The sequence below is a fragment of the Bubalus kerabau genome, chromosome 15, assembly GCF_029407905.1.
Source record: "Bubalus kerabau isolate K-KA32 ecotype Philippines breed swamp buffalo chromosome 15, PCC_UOA_SB_1v2, whole genome shotgun sequence".
Taxonomy (NCBI): domain Eukaryota; kingdom Metazoa; phylum Chordata; class Mammalia; order Artiodactyla; family Bovidae; genus Bubalus; species Bubalus kerabau.
Window position 1 is genome coordinate 25,664,214 of NC_073638.1, and position 18,290 is coordinate 25,682,503.

Genomic DNA, 18,290 nt, shown 5'->3' on the forward strand with positions numbered 1-18,290 from the left:
GTCTTCATTTGTAAACAGCCCTTCCTCAATGATCTCACAGGATTTTCGGGACGAGCCTCCCACGCTGGCTCACGCTCGTCTCTTGGTCTTCCTGTCCCACTGGCCTCCCCTGGTGCGCACTGGTGCCCTCCACCTCTTCCCAGGAAAGTTATTTGCTTTCATTTTACCCAGCTGTATTTTTCTGACATTTCATTGTGCTTTGAGCCTGTCTCCTGGACAAGAGCATAACTGTGTAAGGGCAGGGTCCTGGCGTGTGAAATCTGGGGCAGCTCCAGCCCCTGGTTGGTTTTGTTCACTGCTGCATCCCTGGTGCCCAGAGCAGGGCCTAGCACATAGGAGCTCAAACAACTGCTGAATGGATGCAGATCACTGGGACCACGTGTGTGCATGAGCTAAGTGCTCAAGCACTATACAAATACAAGCTAAAGAAAACCTCACTTGAAATTTAGGGGCCATATCTTAAATTTGTCTACATAGTCCAGCTGGGTTTTGATGTTTTTCTTTATCATCATTATTATTACTAGTCTAACAACAACAACAAAAAATGCAATTGCATGTTTGCCAAATCTAGGCCATACTTTATGTGGGAGCCAGTAAGGAAAGAGTCCCCCCAAATACCAGGTCTACTGACAGTTCCTTACACATATTTTAAGCAAGTTAAGTCAGACTTTGAGGACACCCACCAGACAGATGGCCGTATATTCCACCCCAGAACTGACAATCTGGATCTGAAGGACTTTCAGGGCTTCCATTAAAGGAAGTGTTAGTTGCTCAGTTGTGTCCAACTCCTTGCGACCCCAAGGACTGTAGCCTGCCAGGCTCTTCTGTCCATGCAGTTCTCCGGGCAAGAATACTGGAGTGGGTTGCCATTTCCTTCTCCAGGGAATCTTCCCGACCCAGGGATCAAACCCAGGTTTCCTGCACTGCAAGTGGATTCTTTCTGTCTGAGTCACCAGGGAAGCTCCATTAACTAAACCATGACCATAGTTTAAGCCCGTGTTTTCTCTGTAATTCATTTAAGGGACTAGAGCTGGCTCACCTAGATCCTTCCTTAACAACTAACATGAATTATCAGGGCCACTTAGAATTTGCCTTCCATCCACACTCTCCTATGGATTGTGAGGGAGAAGTTTTTTCTTCCAGATCACTTTCTTGTATTAGGGCCGGAACTGAAAACATGTCTTTGGGAAGCATGAGAGCTCTGAAATTTCTTGTTGGTGCCTTTGCTTCAAAAGCAGAAGCCTGATGGATTGCTCTGATTGTGCTGGAGGGCTATTCTCTGGCACGCTGTATATTTACCACTGTACTCCACTAAACAGTCCCCAAAGGCCCTTCCATCGCTGAAGGGAGCAAGGCAGTTGGAGACATTTTTTAAAAAGTTTTAAAATAAAATAGAAGGATAAATAGGCTTGAAGCCATTCTATTCCACATGGGTGGCAATAACTACCAGCTGTCACAGGGAAACAGCAGATGTAATTGATAAAACAATTGAAAACTCTTGTGGATCCATCATCAATAAAGTTAACACCCAAAAAGTCAATGAAAGGGTTCAGAGTAGAACTGGAGAAGCTCCCCAGGCCCACCAATAATAAAATCACCGAACTACACACAAGTGTAATTTTGTAATGCAGATTAAAGAGGAGGATCAGCTGGGCAACTTGCTTTGCTGGGTGAGGCTGGGGCACCATCTGGTGCTGATGAAATTGTCATTAGCTGAGGTGGCAGTGGTGAATGGGGGAGGAGGGGAGCAGGGGGCCAGCAGAACACAGACCAGCATTATTTTGAAGGAAAAAGCAGGATGTAACATTTATCCATAACAAGAAAAGAATGAAATTTCTACCCAGATGGAGCAGGGAATGGATGGTAATATTATTCATTACCACACTTTAGCATTAAATGTGCAACACCTCCTCTAATTTATTGATGGACTGTTTAAGACGGGTGTTAACCTGTTTGTCTTGTCTTATAATTGAATTCAGTCTCCAGGCTACAGAAATTTGAGAAGTTCATCCTTTCTCAATCAATATGCTCCTCTTCAGTGACCCATTTCAAGACAGCTTCATAAAAAATAATGTATTTTGTTTTAATAAATTTAAACACTATGACAGCTGCTCAATTTTTATTGGGTGTTTTTTTTTTTTTTCCCTTCAGACGTCTCTTTGCTGCCGAGTGAAGCCATGCTCACAATCAATAGTAATTGATTAATCAGCATCCCCTTTGAACAAAGGTGCTAATCAGTTTTTGATTAGTTCATCAAACCAGATGCAAAGGCAGCCCAGCCCCTGCCTGATGGATCACCAGGGTTCTACTTGACTTATGGCTTCCGTGCAATGTGTGACTGCAGTGTTCCTGGATGGGGGGGGAACAACGTAATTATTAATTTAACCGAATTATTATGAACACAAACAGTTGTTGGTTTATTGCTCCCGACTCAGGGGTGATTGATAGAGCTGCGGCAAGGCTGCATCTGACTTGGTGCAGAGCTGAGAGACCCAGAGTAGTCTTTAATTGATGATGCTGGAGGAAGGGGTAATGGCTGCTTTAGTCCCATTTTCCTAAGGAGGAGAAAAATGACTTCTGCGTATCTGAGTGATCCTTGTCTGGCTGATATGCCAAGAGGGATCAGGGCCAAGGAGAACTCAGTCCCTTCTTAGGATCCTTGAAATGATCCAAAGGCCACTGTGTCACAGGGCTGTTTTATTTAGGGTCAGGGTCAGAAATGAGTGGACTATTTACACTCAGCATGATATTCTAAGCAGGGAGAAGATTCATCTACTCTCACTTCAAAAAAAAAAGATCAGGCTAACGTTTTTGCAACTTCTCTAAATCCATCACAAATGGGAGGCAAAAATAAAACACTGCTTTGATGGCCAGCTATCTTTCTAATCTTCTATTTATTTATCTATCTAAATTCCTTGGGATTTGGAATTTATTTATTCACCCAACAAGCATCAGTTGAGAGCTTACATAGTCTACACCCTGACAACAGGTGTACAGCAGTGAACGAAACCGATATGGCCTCCTGGAGCTTCCACTCTGCAGGAAAATCCAACAGTTCAAGTTCAAACTGGGACACGCTACATAGCAGAAAAATAAAGGCATCCTTGAGGCTTGACAGCACAGAGGAGGCAATATATCCATTGACTGTGAAAGACAGTGGTACTATCTCATTCTCTCACTGGATAAGTAAGACCTGTAGTTAAAGCCACACCTCAACAACCAACTATTCCAGGGAGCTGCAGTGAAATCTCTCCAAGAAGGGCAACATGGAACCCTTGTTTCCAAATGGCTAGAGTCAGCATCTACGGTCCTATGCCTTGGTTTCTCCTAATGAGGAAGGGCCCTTCCTTACTGACTTATTAAGAAGCAACTGATCAAAATGTTTCAGAAGCTGTAGCTGGTTGGCAGTGAAGTACCAGGACATCATGGGAGATCATATAATTGTTTAGCTCTGACCATTTTAAATCTCCTTCCCCTCCTTTTTAGGATATGCTTCTTCTTCTGGATTAGTAACACCTAAATCCTAGAATCAAGCATGAAACCTACTTTTGCAAGAGCTCAGTGTGCTGTGAAAAAGGTCTGAGGTGGATAATTAGTTTACATCATGGTGTGTGACAAAACAATTACCCCCCTCCCTTCCTCTCTTCCCCTCCCTGCCCCCTTCTAAGATTAACTATGACCTGGCTTTTCTAGTATATTCCACAGAAGGGGATGATCAATATGAGCTTTTTTTTTTTTTTTTTTAATAAAGATCTTGTCTCATAATCCAACATCCTTAAAAAGCTTTGAAATGCAACAAATTTTCATGAACCATTATATACTTAGAACATAAAAATTATTTTAAGCCACTGAACACAGTGGCTTTAGCGCAATTCCAAAGATGATTTGACCTCTACCGCTTTACAGAGTCAGCCCCCCAATCTGAAATATACATGCAATATACAATCAGAGAAATACACAGGGAAGAGAGGTGGGTGGGGAGGAAGAAAGTGTTAATAAAAATCTGTTCTTTCTTTAGTCTCAAAACCCACAGTTTTGAATTAACTGTTCAGTGATCCAAATGGCCATGTTGTGGAAGTGGACGGAGGGCCCACAGGTTGGACACTGCAGAGCCTTTTACCTAATAACTAGCCCTTACCTGAGAGGTCCTCACTGTCCAGTTCTTCTGCGGAATTGGGCAACTGAGTAAGGCCTTACAAGTAAAAACAAATCGTTTTTCTTTTCATTCCTCAAGGGACATAAACAAAACACTTAAAAACTGAGGATGAATTTCTTAAAAAAAAAAAAAAAAACATGAGCCAAATCTCTTGCCATCTCTCTCTCTCTTTTGGAGAGCTTAAATGTATTAATCCATAAGTACATTTCTCCAATCATTTCATTTTGTTATGGATACGCAATCGAGGCAGAAAGATTCCTCAGTCTCCACTTTCAAAGCACATGAAACATGAAGGTGAATGTTTCAAATCACTCATTCATAACAGCATGCAGAAAGAAAAAAAATAAAGCCTGATTGTTCTCTGTCGATGCTCTGATAGAGCTCTTAAATACAAATATATTTAGATGTTACATACTGATGTATGTAAGTTTTAGTTCACATTTTACTATAAATTGAAATTCCTGGCCAAGACTGACAAACACAGTTCATTATCAGTTGATGATGATCTTGGATCATTTATTTCAAAATGGTACGGCATCTGCTAACTGCAGATTGCAGGTTATGCTTTCATCAGAAAATCTGATTTGCAAAATATTTTTCAAAAAGAGATTTAAAAAACCAGTGGTATTCCTGGAAAAAAAAAAAAAAAGAAACCCTCAAAGCTGAAAAAGCAGTTAGGTCAGGAGATAATCAACTGGAGCCTGAAATGCCTGTATCTGAGTTAGCACCAACGCTGGCCAGCTGGGACGGCTCTCAGCCAGCTGCGTTTGGAAGGGAAAGAGGTGAAGGTGGAAACGGATACACCACGGGGGGCTTAGCGAGTAGACTACCTCCCTTTCCTCTTGCTGTATTTGCAGGCTACTCCCTTTAATGAAGTTAAAAGCACCACAAAATATTAGGCAATCAAGGGGGCCTTTACTTGTTTCTCCCTGTTTAGCTCAAAGTCATGTCTGGTTTGAGCAGACCTGCTCCAGGCCCCCTGGTCTGCACAATAATCGGCTAATATTTCTCCGATGAGATTTGTCACTTTTGAAGATACCTGTGGACCTGTTAAACTGGAATGAGGGGCGTGCTTTTTTTTTTTCCCCCCATCTTTCTCTTCTCTTATGGTCAAGCACAAAATATACTCAGTAAGTATTTGCTGAATTAATGATTTGGGAGTAATGCTCAGTGAACTGCCAGCAAGAGCATAATAGCAACTAAAACAAATGCTCTAGAAATAAGCAATGTCAAACTGATCACATGATTCAAAAGGTCCCAAATCAACAGAAACACTTATGTAGAAATGGACAGTAAAAGCTTGGATTTTGTAAGTTGTTTTATAAAGAAACCAAATGAATATTGATAGCTCAGTCATGTCTGACTCCTTGCGACCCCATGGACTATATAGTCCATGCAATTCTCCAGGCCAGAATACTGGAGTGGGTTGCTGTTCCCTTCTCCAGGGTTCTTCCCAATCCAGGGATCGAACCAGGGTCTACTGCATGCAGGCAGATTCTTTACCAGCTGAGCCACAAGGGAAGCCCAAGAATACTGGAGTGGGTAGCCTATCCCTTCTCCAGCAGATCTTCCAGACCCAGGAATCAAACCAGGGTCTACTGCATGCAGGCGGATTCTTTACCAACTGAGCTATCAGGGAAGCCCCTTTATAAAGAAGGCAAATGAAAATTGATAGGTTGGTGCTGTGAAAGAGTCATATGAGCTCTTGAAGAATTTCTATCGTGACCCTTGGGTGCCAATATTCAAGGACATGTGCCAATTAAACATGGGAGGATTCAAAATTCATGGATGTTCCCAAACTATGGATTTAGGCAACCATGGGAAAGCAATGAGTAATGCAATAAATTACAGAGGCAACTGAGTAGGGATGTTATGCACTGGTTCTGAAATCTGATTGGTTGAAAGTGTTCCCATTTCTAATTGGCTTTATTCATTGTATAAAGACTGATGAACACAATTATTTGAATAATTGTTATAAATGGGCAACATAAAGAACTTCTTTGTAGTTAATTATGAATTTGCAGTTCTCAGGAGGCTAATCCCTCACTTTTACGTGGCCCAATGAATATCAAAGCATTCTACATACGTGCTTGGCACCCACTGAACCATATTAAACGAGGATGTTTCAAGTAGGCAGCTCTACTGCTGAAGGCTTGTTTCCCTGGGGAGGGCATTAGAAAGCTAATTTTACAAAATAAAGACAAATATGTTTATGAAATATCATTGATATGCAAAGTTTCCCATTAAAAAGTGACAGACAGTTTATACACACCTCATTAAAGATGAAACTGTCATTTTTAATGGCATAAACTTTAAAATATACCAAATCATCTGGAATCTACTGCTCATATTACATCCTAAAGTGGGAAGCCATTTAGGTTACTGGTGTTAAATTTATTTTTGCACAACTACTGCTCATTTTATGAAACTATAGTGCTCCTCCATAGCTGGCTAATTTCAGAATAAATATAATTAGGAAGAGTTTACTGAAGCACTGAGTGTACACGTAAAGACAAGCAAAATTTACCTCCTAAAATTGCTTTGGTTTACGTAGTTTTCTTTCATGATAAAAATTATACAGCTCTCATTTTCTCAAAGAAAAAGACAAAGATGCATTTTATGAGGCAGAGAATAGTCTTCAAAAGGAAACTCCGCCATTTAACAATAAGTGGGAAATCACTTCTAAGTTTTGCTCTTATCACTTGTTGAAACCTTTCCTCGTCACTTCAATTAAAATGTATTCAACACATTTCTCTAAACTTCGTTAAACAACTGAAAGTTTACTTTTGGTCCACATGGAATTTTCTTTTGAGCAATTAATAAAATCCTGAGGTGCAAACATGATGATTTAATACATGAGACTCATCTCTTCCACAGACAGGAATCTCACTTCTTCGTGATGTGATTATGGGCTGCCTATCCCATGCTTTTCTGCAGACAGTGCTTCTGCTGTTGGGATAGCTACTCCTCCTTTCCAGCAGAAATCACTGGCTTCTAAAACTGGTATGAATGGCATGGCAATTTTAAACCAGGTTAAGGAAAACTTCAAAAATTAGAAACAGCAAGAAATCCTAGAGATATTTAAATAAATTCAAGGTCAAGTAAAATCTGAATGTTTGGGGTTGAGTTCATCAGGGTTTCCCCCCTTTTTTCCCCTGAAACTTCCAAAACAGAATGATCAAATTAAACCTCTAGGAAACAAACAACTTCCCACTGGCCCTAGTATTATTCCCATTATGAAAAAGTAGGCGATGGTCTCTCTCTTACCTAAGCAGCACACATCTGATCACTTGGCCATATTATGGAATCTGTTACTTCCATCACCAGCCATTAAGAGTTCAGACGCCCCCGGTTGTTTTATTCTAAAAGCTCAGTCAGTCATCCTGTTCTTCCTGCTTTGTCAGCTTTTCTGGAGAGTTTTCCCCTTCATCCCATTAGCAGAAATTTGGTTCACGCAGTTAAACAGTAGCATATTGTTTGCAAACTGCATAGCAAGGCTGAAACACAATCTTCAGGTCCTGCAGCCATTCGTAAACCTCTTTAGCTTGGTTCTTGAGTAGAACACACATGTCTGCAGAGTCCCTTGACTGAATGACAGCCTTCGAATGCCATTGTTGTGCACTCAAACAGAGAGATGTGCAGAGGGGTGCATACACAGGTGGCGGACATAGAGGTTGTAATAATGCGCACTGCTGGCTATTGCTCCTTAAAAATAGGCTTCAGAATTTCCCCACAATTGAACAGAAAGATAAGAAATTTCATGTGATTTTAGACTTCCATCACGGCTTGCACTACTTATAAAATAAGTCAGAGAAAGAGATTTGTGGGGTAGTTACCTAAGGGCAGTGCTCTAGGAGAAGAGCATGGATCTAGCACAGGGCAAACATTTTGGAATCAAAACTGAAAATGAAAAATTATGTCAGAGGGGTTCCCGGTGTGAGTCTCGCTACGCTTGCAAACTGAATTAAAAACTAGTTACCTCATTTGGGGTTATAAATCATGAGACCATCAGCCTCTAATGTATTAAGAGGTGGAAAGCAAAAGGACAGGTAGCCTTGAAAAAAAAACAAAACAAAACAGCAGGGGGGTAGAGAGAGAAAGAGAAAGACAGAGAGAGAACCCCAAACCCAGAGGAAGCCAGCTGACTGCAGTGCAGCAAAAGCACAAGCACTATTCCAGACCATGGGCATGCTCTCACCCGGAACCTCACAAGAGGGAGGCGGGTGGGGAAGAGAGGGCACGCAGGGCGCACACACAACAAGGCACAAGACACGCACGGAGAAGCGCCCACGTGGGGACGGACAGACAGAAACCACCACACACACCCGCACGGCAAGAGCCAGAGGAACGACGACACCATCCGTGCTCACATCACTCATGCATTTCTGCCATCAATTTCAGACCATACGGTACCAGGATTTGGCAGAGTGTTTTTTTTTTTTTTTTTTGGCATTGCTCAACATGCATACATGACACAGGATTCTTCCTGTCCAGGCCTTAAGGATGAGCTCCAAAAACACAAATGCTCAAGATCCTTCTTCAAAGAAGATCCCTTCAGTCACCCTAGGCTAGGAATCCCATTCTTACACTCACATTTATCTTTACTATCAATTAGATCCTTAAAGAAACACTGTGGCCGATTGTTGTTTGGTTTCTTTTTGGAGAAAATCCATTTGCTTTTGAATCATGCCCATGCACTTCTAACCTTCCAATACATGCTTATTTCAATCAGATATTGGTAAGAACAAAAGGTCAACATACATCAACAACTGATATACTTCATACGTACTCTAGCAACACAAGCTTGAATAAAACATTTTAATGAGTCTTCAAAGGGAAAGTATTTTGTAAAAAAAATTTTTTTTCCTTTTTAGAAAGGAGAAATATGGAAGGAAATCCACTATGAAAACTTTAGGACCAGTACAATGGTCACAACTGGCTGATCCAGTATGTCTTGTCATTTAAGTTGCCAAGTTATCAAACCACATTTTCTAGGCCCAGATCCCCAACACGAACACCTCAAGATAAGTCTTGAGTGAATCTTAGTCACATGGGCTTACCGATAAATCACTTCAATAAAATCAGTTCTATATCCTCATCTCCTTGGAAATCTGGTCCCTTGCTTTGTAACTTCCATCACTTTCTATTACCTTTTCTATCCTGGCAACTGACCTGGAAGACTTTTTTCCCCTCTGTCAAGTCAAATTCTAGATACTACTTTGGCTTTCATTTAAGCTTTCTGCTGTGGGCTGGAGAGTATGCTGTTTAAAAGTGGTAGGATCCCTTTGTGAGGATGCTATGAGGGTTTTAGATAAGTTGGGGCATGTATTTATAAATGCATTTTATAGGCATCAACCTGGATTTTCACGTCTCTCCTCTTGCTGTTAAGGAATCATATATGTACATATATATAGATATATATACACACATATTCTTCTTATTTCCTTTTTTTCTCCCCGAATTTCTCGGCTCAAGATATGCTTCTCATGCACTGCTGGTCAACAGCATCCTGCCTGAGATATTGCTGGCTTGAACACTATCCCTGAACTAGTAAGAAAGTGCTTGCTTCTCACGGTACACAAGCATCTCTTGTTTCCTGTCACAGGAATGTGAGTTCTATTCCAAGTGTCTCTTTATTATACCCTCAAAAGAGATCACCTTCACTTTCTCTTTCTCCATAGAGAAATATATGATCATATGGAGAAAGAAAAAGTGAAGGTGATCTTTTTTTGATCCTATTAGTATCCTAAAATCAGGACTGGCCCCAAAGTTAATTTCTCATTTTTCAGGTCAAGGGACATATTTTTTACCTTGATTATCCCACCCAACTCCAGGACCTAAAACTATTAGAGTCATATAAGTACACAAATTTTATTAAAGGGACCTAGAAAACAGAACTCTGGAGTCTTAGGAGATAAATGATCAATATTTCTTCAAAAGAACTCACAGACTTCAGGAATCTTATGGTTACATTTGACCCTGGAGTTAATTATTGAAAGCTCAGAACTTAAAGCATCCTAAAAAGAATAGAATAAAATCTCTTGAACTACATTAAAATAGCCTTAAAGCTCTGAGAATAATCGATACAAGTCAGGAAGTGCTCAATTAATGATGAAACCTACAAATAACCAAGCTTAATGGAGTGCGATGCCTAAGATGTAGCAGGCACTATGGGGCATTACCTTGGAAAGTGGAAGTTTTATACCTAATTGATTTCTCATGATTGTTGGTGTTTCTGGCCCTTTACCTAATTTTATGAACTTTTCCCTTTATGCCAATAACAGAAAAGGGTGGGGAGAGGTGGATTAGGGCCTGAAAGGGTATTACCCCATACCCACCTTTGTTCTGCTTTCTTAGAATTTCTCATCAGAAGGTCCAGGTATGGAGGTGGTCTGCCAAGTGTCAAGGCCTGACCTTCAAGGCCCACTTACACAGGTTTTGCCAGAGATTTCTAACCGGTAAGGTCTAAATGTAGGTCTATTTAAGAAGGTCAGTTGTGCTTGGAAGAGCTGTTTCTCTAAAAGTTGAATGAACAACATAGGCTTGGCTGATCACTTTTTGTCATTTAAATGATGGATTTCAACTCTGCCACAGTGTGCAAAGTGATTTAAGTAGGCCCTTTACCAAATAATTCCCTTGGATTCAGTTATTAAAATTCAGCCTACTTTTAACTAACATATCTTTCTCCAAAGCACAATATCAGCAGGGTGAGATTTGAGCTAAGTAATAAAGCAATATACAGATGAAACACGATTCTCATTTTCGAACGGGAGAGACATAGAAAAGTGAATAGACCGCTTCCAACCTAGGAAGTCAGAGGAGAAATTGGTAAAAGGATTCCCTGATACCTGCTCCTGAGCTTCACTTACTTGATTTTAATCCACTTTTGGCTGAAATCATAATGAGTTTGTTCTTTTAGTATTCTGTCTACAAGATACCTCCCCACAAATATCTTTTCAAGTCTCAGTTAATGCTGTTGAAATGTATGTATGGTATCCTTCTTAGTCTGGAGATGTTTTCTGCCAAATGTATAAACTTAAATGCACACATGGAGATTAAGCGCAAGTGGTCATGGAGGTAAATACAATTGGGAGTATAATTAAAGAACAAAGTTCTTCCTCATTTCTATGTCATGCATTGAAACAGGAATCTTTTGCCCTGATCTGTCCTACAAATGACTCCTCTTCAAGATGTACCTGGGACTCTCTAGCCTATAAATGAAGAAAGCAACTGGGCCTTTAATTCAGATGCTGTGATTTTAAGGCAAATATTAGTTCTTTTTCTGGAGTCCCTTATGTTTCAGGGTCTGGTGGCATTGTAGAAATAAGGGCTACATGCAGCTAAAACTTCCTCTAACCCAGCTAGCCAGCGTGGAGGCGGCCTCATCTCAGACTGCAACCATTGACCACTGAACTTTCAACAGAAATGACAAGACTCGACATCCTTTCAAGCCTCACAAATTAGAGTACATTTATGAGATCAGTCTACTCGGAACACAGTTTCCCTTGAAGACTACATTGCTCTTTTTCCCAGGCTTGCCTTGCCGCTCAGCAGTGCTGAGAAAGTAGATAAACAGTAATGTGGTACCAACCGTGAACTGCTGGTTCTGTCGTCGCCGTGGTGTCTACAGACGGGAACAGAGGATTGGAGGAAGGGAAGAAACAGGAGGAACGGCATGCAAAAAAAGGGAAAATGGAAAAAAATGGAACAGATAATATATGAGCAAGCTTTCAAAGAACATCGCGTGACAAGCAATAATAAATGAAAAGCCAAAAGCATTTGAAGTGAGTTGCACTGTTTTAAGACATGCCTTCAGCTCAAAGCTGCGAGCCAGTGAGGATAACAGTAAATTCTTTGGTTTTGGGGGCTTGCCAGGACACATCTATTTGCTAGTCAAGAGTCAGGGGAACATGCAAAGTGATGAGAAACACCAGTGCAAACTCAGTGACTGGTGGATGGCTCTGAATGTATCAAGGCTCAGGACTGCGACACAAACGCTCAGCTGAGAGGCTGGCTGAACAACAGATTCATACATTCAAACATTGCCTTTGTTTTAACCCAACCCACCCGGGCACTTGGGCTTTACGACTCCCAATCAGGCGTCACTGAGTCAATTCCATGTTTAGGATCCTTTTACGACTCATAGGCAGATGCCTGCAGATGAATACAGGGGTTCAAGTTTTTCATCCAGTGTGTCATTTCAGCAGAGTTCAGCTGGAAAGTTCAGTTAACTTGGAGGCCATGGGGATGAACATGTTAAAGGTTTTCGGACTGGTCTTTATACACACACACACACACATACACACACAGAGACACTCACCACTCACCCATCCTGCACTCTGCAGATCTTACTATGTTACACTCTTAAGAGCAGAAGTCTGGTATGGAAACAACCAGGTCCACATAATTTGTGAAACGCCACTTCTCATCATGTGACATTCCCAAAGTAAAAGCATCCAGTCGTCCAGACCCATGATCCAGAACCACTTTCACTGCTGTGAGCTGCCAGGAGTCCTGCCTCCAGGGTGAATTAGGAGATGGCACATGATGCTTTTTCACTGCCAGATGCACTTGCTGTGGGAGAGACCGTGGTCTGTCTCTTTCTTCTTCTATTTCTAATGCTGTTCAAGCTTTCTCCTTCAAAACCTTTCAGGCCTCAAAATCAGGCCTGCTGTATTGGCTCCTCTTCATGGAAAATTCCCCAAGGGGGTCCAGAAATTTCCTTTCTCATTTTGGCTACAGAGGAAGTGGGATAAATATCTAACAAAATGCATGGTGACATTCTTTTTCCAAAGTCATTTTAATACCACTCTTCTAGCCAACTTCATTCCACCGTCAACCCATCTGTCTGGGTTTTAACGTTCAGTTCCACCTCTCAAGGGGTCTCCCTCCATGGTTCCCTTCTGGCCAGACCAGTGGTGACACCCACACACAGGCTGGTCATGTTGAGGGGAAGTGGGATTTGGGGTTAACACTGTTGAGTAGTTATCTGTACTTTTTTTTTTTTTTTAAATCATGCAGCTGGTAATTATTTTCATGAGTTTAAGAGACTCCAAAAGACTCTTTCGGACTTGACACAGGCAATGTTTAAATGCACCATAATGCCAAATATGACTTTCTTTTTGGTCCAAGGAGCCTGGTGCTTCTGATTTATAAATATGACACATGAATTCACACTGGTGTTCCCCTTCATTGGCATGCCCTCCTCAGAATCCTAAACCATCAAAAAATTAGAGCCCTTCTAAGGAGCCAGAATTAACTACAAGTCTGAGAGGCCACTGCAGCTTAATATAACTTATAGCTGAGTTTCTGAAGATCAGATGAAGGAAAGAAAAACATAAACCACATCAGAACGCAATACTTACTGACAAGTCTGTATGCATAAAATAGCAGTTAAAAAACAATACCGAAAATTGTACAGTTGAAACATCTCTACATCAGATGCTCACGACACATCTCCTTACTTGAAACATCCAAATCAATGTTAGTTTGTGGTGCTTTTAAAGGAGGGGCAAAATCAAATGCACATTTGCATAGAAACACTTAAATGCAAGTTTACACATTTTATGGCTAGACACTGGTTCTTTTCCAAAATTTTTTTTAAAAAAGCAATAAACATTTTGGTTCATTATTTTTGTAGCAGCATTCTAATATGCTTTATTTTCACCAGTTAAATCATTAATATAAAATGAAAGAAAGGGATTGGGGTAAAACCTAAGGGTCCTCAAAAATGATGTCTTAGCATTAACAGATGACTTGTAGGAAGACAAGTGACTGTCTTCCTACATCACAACATCATGTTGGCTTTATGACAAGATCAAATGAACAGAAGCTGGGTGTACACTACTCTGTGGGTACCAGAGGATAAACAAAAGAAGTTCACAGTGCCGCTTGCCTCCCTGGTCTGGGGATGCAAAATCCATCAATTGCACCCAACAGGGAAGAGAAAGGGAAGTTGAGAAGGAAAACACACAGTTCTAAAACAGTTAAAAGCAAGCACATGTTCAAGTAAACAACACAGTTACTGCAGCTGGGAGTGGCAGAAACCAGGGATCAGCAACGGAGCAGAGACCGCAGCAGACACACAGGCTGGCTACAAAGTTGAGACCGAGATGGAGGGTATACTGCGGGAGTTGCTGATTCCATTTCTCTAAGAGTATCTGGTGTGGTATCTGAACAGAGGCTATTTCAAGTAAAGAATGAAAAAAAAAAAAAAAATCCTTTAGAAGTGACTTTGTGCTCTCCACAGGACAGCACTGTGACAGAATCTAATTCTCCTTCATAATTGCATTACGACTTCACGCAGAAACCACAGACACCCTGGCTCTGAAGTGAGTGTGGCTCTGTGCAGTAGGATTTATTAAGGTATTGTAATCAGAAGGCTGGAGAGATGTGCTAGCCCACCCCTGTGAATCAACTTGTGGGGTCACTATATTGTTTTACAACATTCTAAGCATACAGGCAAGACGCAAACAGTAACTTTCCAGTAGAAGATAACATAGGCTGTAATTAACTTGAAAAATGAGAGTGCCTAATTGCCCTAACGGAGGCTTTCTTCAAACTTCATTCTGTAGCTGTCTTTAAAAAATAATCTTTGCACTAAGCCTAGGAGAAAAATAGGTCACAGAAAGTTGAGGTGGACTTAATGGTGGTATAGGGCTATGAAATTAAAAAGGCCTTGTTGAGCTATTGTCTCTATTTTAATTTTAATTACAATGAGGGAAAAATTTATCGTACATTTATTTTATATGGTCAAGAAAAAACAATCCCACGTTCTTGCAAAGCCAGTAAGTGTGTATGGTCTTAATAGTCACTCCCTAGCTGTTTTATGAGTATAATTAAACAAGGTAACCAAGGACAGGGCCTGGACTGCTGTTTGAAAGATGAACATTTCGCTAAATATCGACTTTCAGTCTCCCAGCCATACAAACAGTTTATGGAACTCTACCTTGAATAAATTAAACATCACCTATATTTCACGTGACAGTATATTTTCAAAATCAAAAGGCTCGGACGATATGTCAGATTAGAGACTCTAGCTGTTTAACCAAGAAGCAAAAAAAAAAAAAAAAATCCCCAAAACAAAACCCACCAAAAAATGTGTGTGAGGCAGCTGGACACTATTTAGTTGAAACAGTCATGTGTAAGCTCCACTGTGGCACATTCTAATCCTTTCATATGGATTCTCTCCAACTTAGAATTGTTCATTGAGTGTGACAGACTGGGGGTTTAAAACTAATCCATAAATTAGTCTGTGGTCTCAAACACAACGGGTGCCATAAATGAAAATGAAAATCCAAGAACAAAATTAAATTTACAACCTTAAATACTTTTTCTTCTCCAATTCCTCTGTGGTGCTCCTGCTTTACAATACCCAGATTCACTGCAAGGCTGACTTTTTGGGGGGGCAGGGAGGGGTGGGTGTAGGGTATGCATTAAAAAATGCACAGGGTAATAACCCAGAGAACCCAATCTGCTCGAAAGCAGAGCTTAATTGTAAAGAATTTAAATTCTGCCATTTTGATTGTCATAAGCTTAGATGAAAGCATGCTAAGCAGTCCAGACATATTTTAATACACTTTCCCTTGGTTTATTTTCTTAACTAAAGTCAATAAGGAGCCAATGGGTTTTCTTAATTGAATTCCCCTTCGGTTTGTGTTATGGTACTGCTTTAAATCTAGATGCCGGGGCAGGCGAGGAATTCCCCTGACAATTTTATTCTCACAGTTGTGCCACACTAGCCAATATATATTATAGTTTTTTTTTCCCTTTTCTTTCTTTTTGACACACTTGAAATTTATTGAAAGCAAACATACATGTTGAAAAATTAAACTTTGAAATTTATTTTCTACCCATTTCCCAGTTAATTTTCTTCCCATCTATGTTAAGTTTTAATTAAACTCCCATTTCTCAGGGATGGGCGAAGCAGATAGGAATGAAGCTAACAGTCCCGAGTATGAGACTCATGAGAAGCTCCCTTCCGTCTTCACGTCGCCTCTCCTCTGAGGGGAGAGACTGACCCGTGAGAAGCTCCCTTCCGTCTTCACGTCGCCTCTCCTCTGAGGGGAGAGACTGACCCGTGAGAAGCTCCCTTCTGTCTTCACGTCGCCTCTCCTCTGAGGGGAGAGACTGTGCACCAAGGATCTGAAAAAAGGGGACTGGGTTTGGTTTTTCCTTTGGTTAATTTCAAGTTTTTTGAAAACCTTGTTCAGAATTGTTCACACGTGCTGCTATGCCCCTGAGATCTTTGCATTGGCAAACCAGATGTTCTGAAAACAATAGGAATCTGTACCGTGGTTTCATTTAACAAGGAGAACAATTCCTCTCCCACGGTGTATGTCAGTGCTGGGTGGGAGGAGAGGCAGAGAGGGGTGAGGCACAGTGACGGGAGAAGAGAGGGACATAGGAGGCTGAGGGTGGACAGTGGGGAGCAGCTCCAGAAGTAGCAGCTGATACTCGTCTCCGGGTAGATACTCCCAGGGCTGGGTCCTTCCTGCCAAGTCCTACAATTCCCAACACTGAGATAGCTCCAACTTTCTAATTCTAAGTAACCTGTATTTAAAGTGAGATGATTTTTTTTTTTTGTACTGTTGTGCATCAGTCTGCAGTATGAAAACATGTCAACTCCTTCTCTCTTGGATTCTTTTTCAACAAGGAACATAAGAGTATGGATGATGACAGAAATGATGATTAGAAGCATTAGAAAAATTTTCACTTCCTATCCCTCATCCCCTTTAAAAAAAAAAAAATGCAGAATCCGGTGCCCTTCACCACTAATTTCTTCCATTCTCTCGTAAGTCAATATGGGTCAAAACCAGTTGGCTATTGACGGTATCTGTAATAAGCTTATCAGCAGCAGTAAAATAAAAATGGGCACACTTGAGACAGTATGGAAAAAAAATGGTCAATGCACTTAGGGGGCACAAACCTGAAAAGGGAGCTCATTACAACAAAGACGGCCCCTGAGTGTCTGCTAGTGCCCTCGTAATAGTCTTGTCACCAGACATACTGGCATATACATCAGCAACATTTGGTAAGTATTCAGTACATGATGAATGAAAAACAGTCTTAATGGAGTAGATACAAACTCAAGAAAAAAGGCAATTTAGTAAACATTCTAGGATCAGAGATGAGTATCTCCTAGCAACAATGGTTTAGTATATACCCAGGATATAAACACACACAAGACATGCACACACGCTGAAGATAGATGCTTGAAGTAAAGTTAGGTCTTCATGCTTAATTTCCAAAATGCCATCCTTTCATATCCACTTTCTATCCATTCCCTGATGGCACAGACCGAATTCTACCTCTGTGATGATCTCGTCAATCTTCTGCATCAGCCCTAAGCGCACAGTACCTCTTGCTGTTGAGTTCCAGTGGGTATAATCTATTCCCTCAGCTATATATATTTCAAGGGGTTCCAGGAATTTACTGTCTCCATGGGTGCTAGGACACCGCTATACATATTATGGGTCCTTGATATTTGGTGACTGAATGCCTTATGAGCATTACCCTTAACATCACACAAATGTCAACAGCAGAGTGTAGGGGTCATGAAGGTAGGACCCTGGAGAACACACAGCTCAATGTGGAGCAAAGCTCTGTAGTCAGTCTTAAGACAGGTGTACTTCTTCCCTTTGCATTTAGGAAGCTAAAAACATGTGCCAGGGTGTTGAGTTTCCCCAATTTGGCATCTTCTACAAATATCCCCAAAGGACAAAGGCTGCTCTCACCTCCTTTATTTATGTGATCTGACCCACAATACACACAGAAAAGCTTACGAACAGGAGACTATGAAAGCCAAAATAATAGTGTGAGCCTAGGGGACATACTTGCTCCAAGGTATATTGAATACTGGGTGCTCAGATGCCAATAAAAAAATCCGTGCTGTTTTCTTTTCCAAGAAACACAAAATATTTAATTGGATATGTACTTTCAAAAACAGAAAAACTCATTTAGAAATGACCTACTTCATTCTTATGAAAGGATTTTTAAATGTGTTTCAGATTTTGGCCCTATAGCTATTCATTTCTTATTCTAAGGTGATTTTAATTTTTTAATTTATGACAGTTGCATGTATAAGTGTGACCTACAGGTTGAACTCCTCCCGGCCTGAATTTTCTATTTAGGC

General features: G+C 40.8%; 1 protein-coding gene across 11 annotated transcripts in view; it reads right to left on the bottom strand.

Moving 5' to 3' along the window:
- Window positions 1-18,290, bottom strand: part of CADM1 (cell adhesion molecule 1) — a 261,293-nt gene that overhangs the window by 10,700 nt on the left and 232,303 nt on the right. For 2 of the 11 annotated variants that reach the window (XM_055548137.1, XM_055548136.1), the window contains exons 9-10: window positions 11,748-11,780; window positions 4,139-4,192 (exon numbers count right to left, since the gene is read on the bottom strand). The exons of 2 other annotated variants lie outside the window; for them this stretch is intronic. In XM_055548137.1, coding sequence (XP_055404112.1) covers window positions 4,139-4,192; window positions 11,748-11,780 — 87 coding nt within the window. Of the gene's footprint in view, window positions 1-2,106; window positions 2,350-2,398; window positions 2,556-4,138; window positions 4,193-11,747; window positions 11,781-13,854; window positions 14,340-15,784; window positions 16,315-18,290 lie in introns of those variants that run through there. 7 more of the 11 variants (XM_055548144.1, XM_055548145.1, XM_055548147.1 and 4 more) reach the window with 7 other exon arrangements.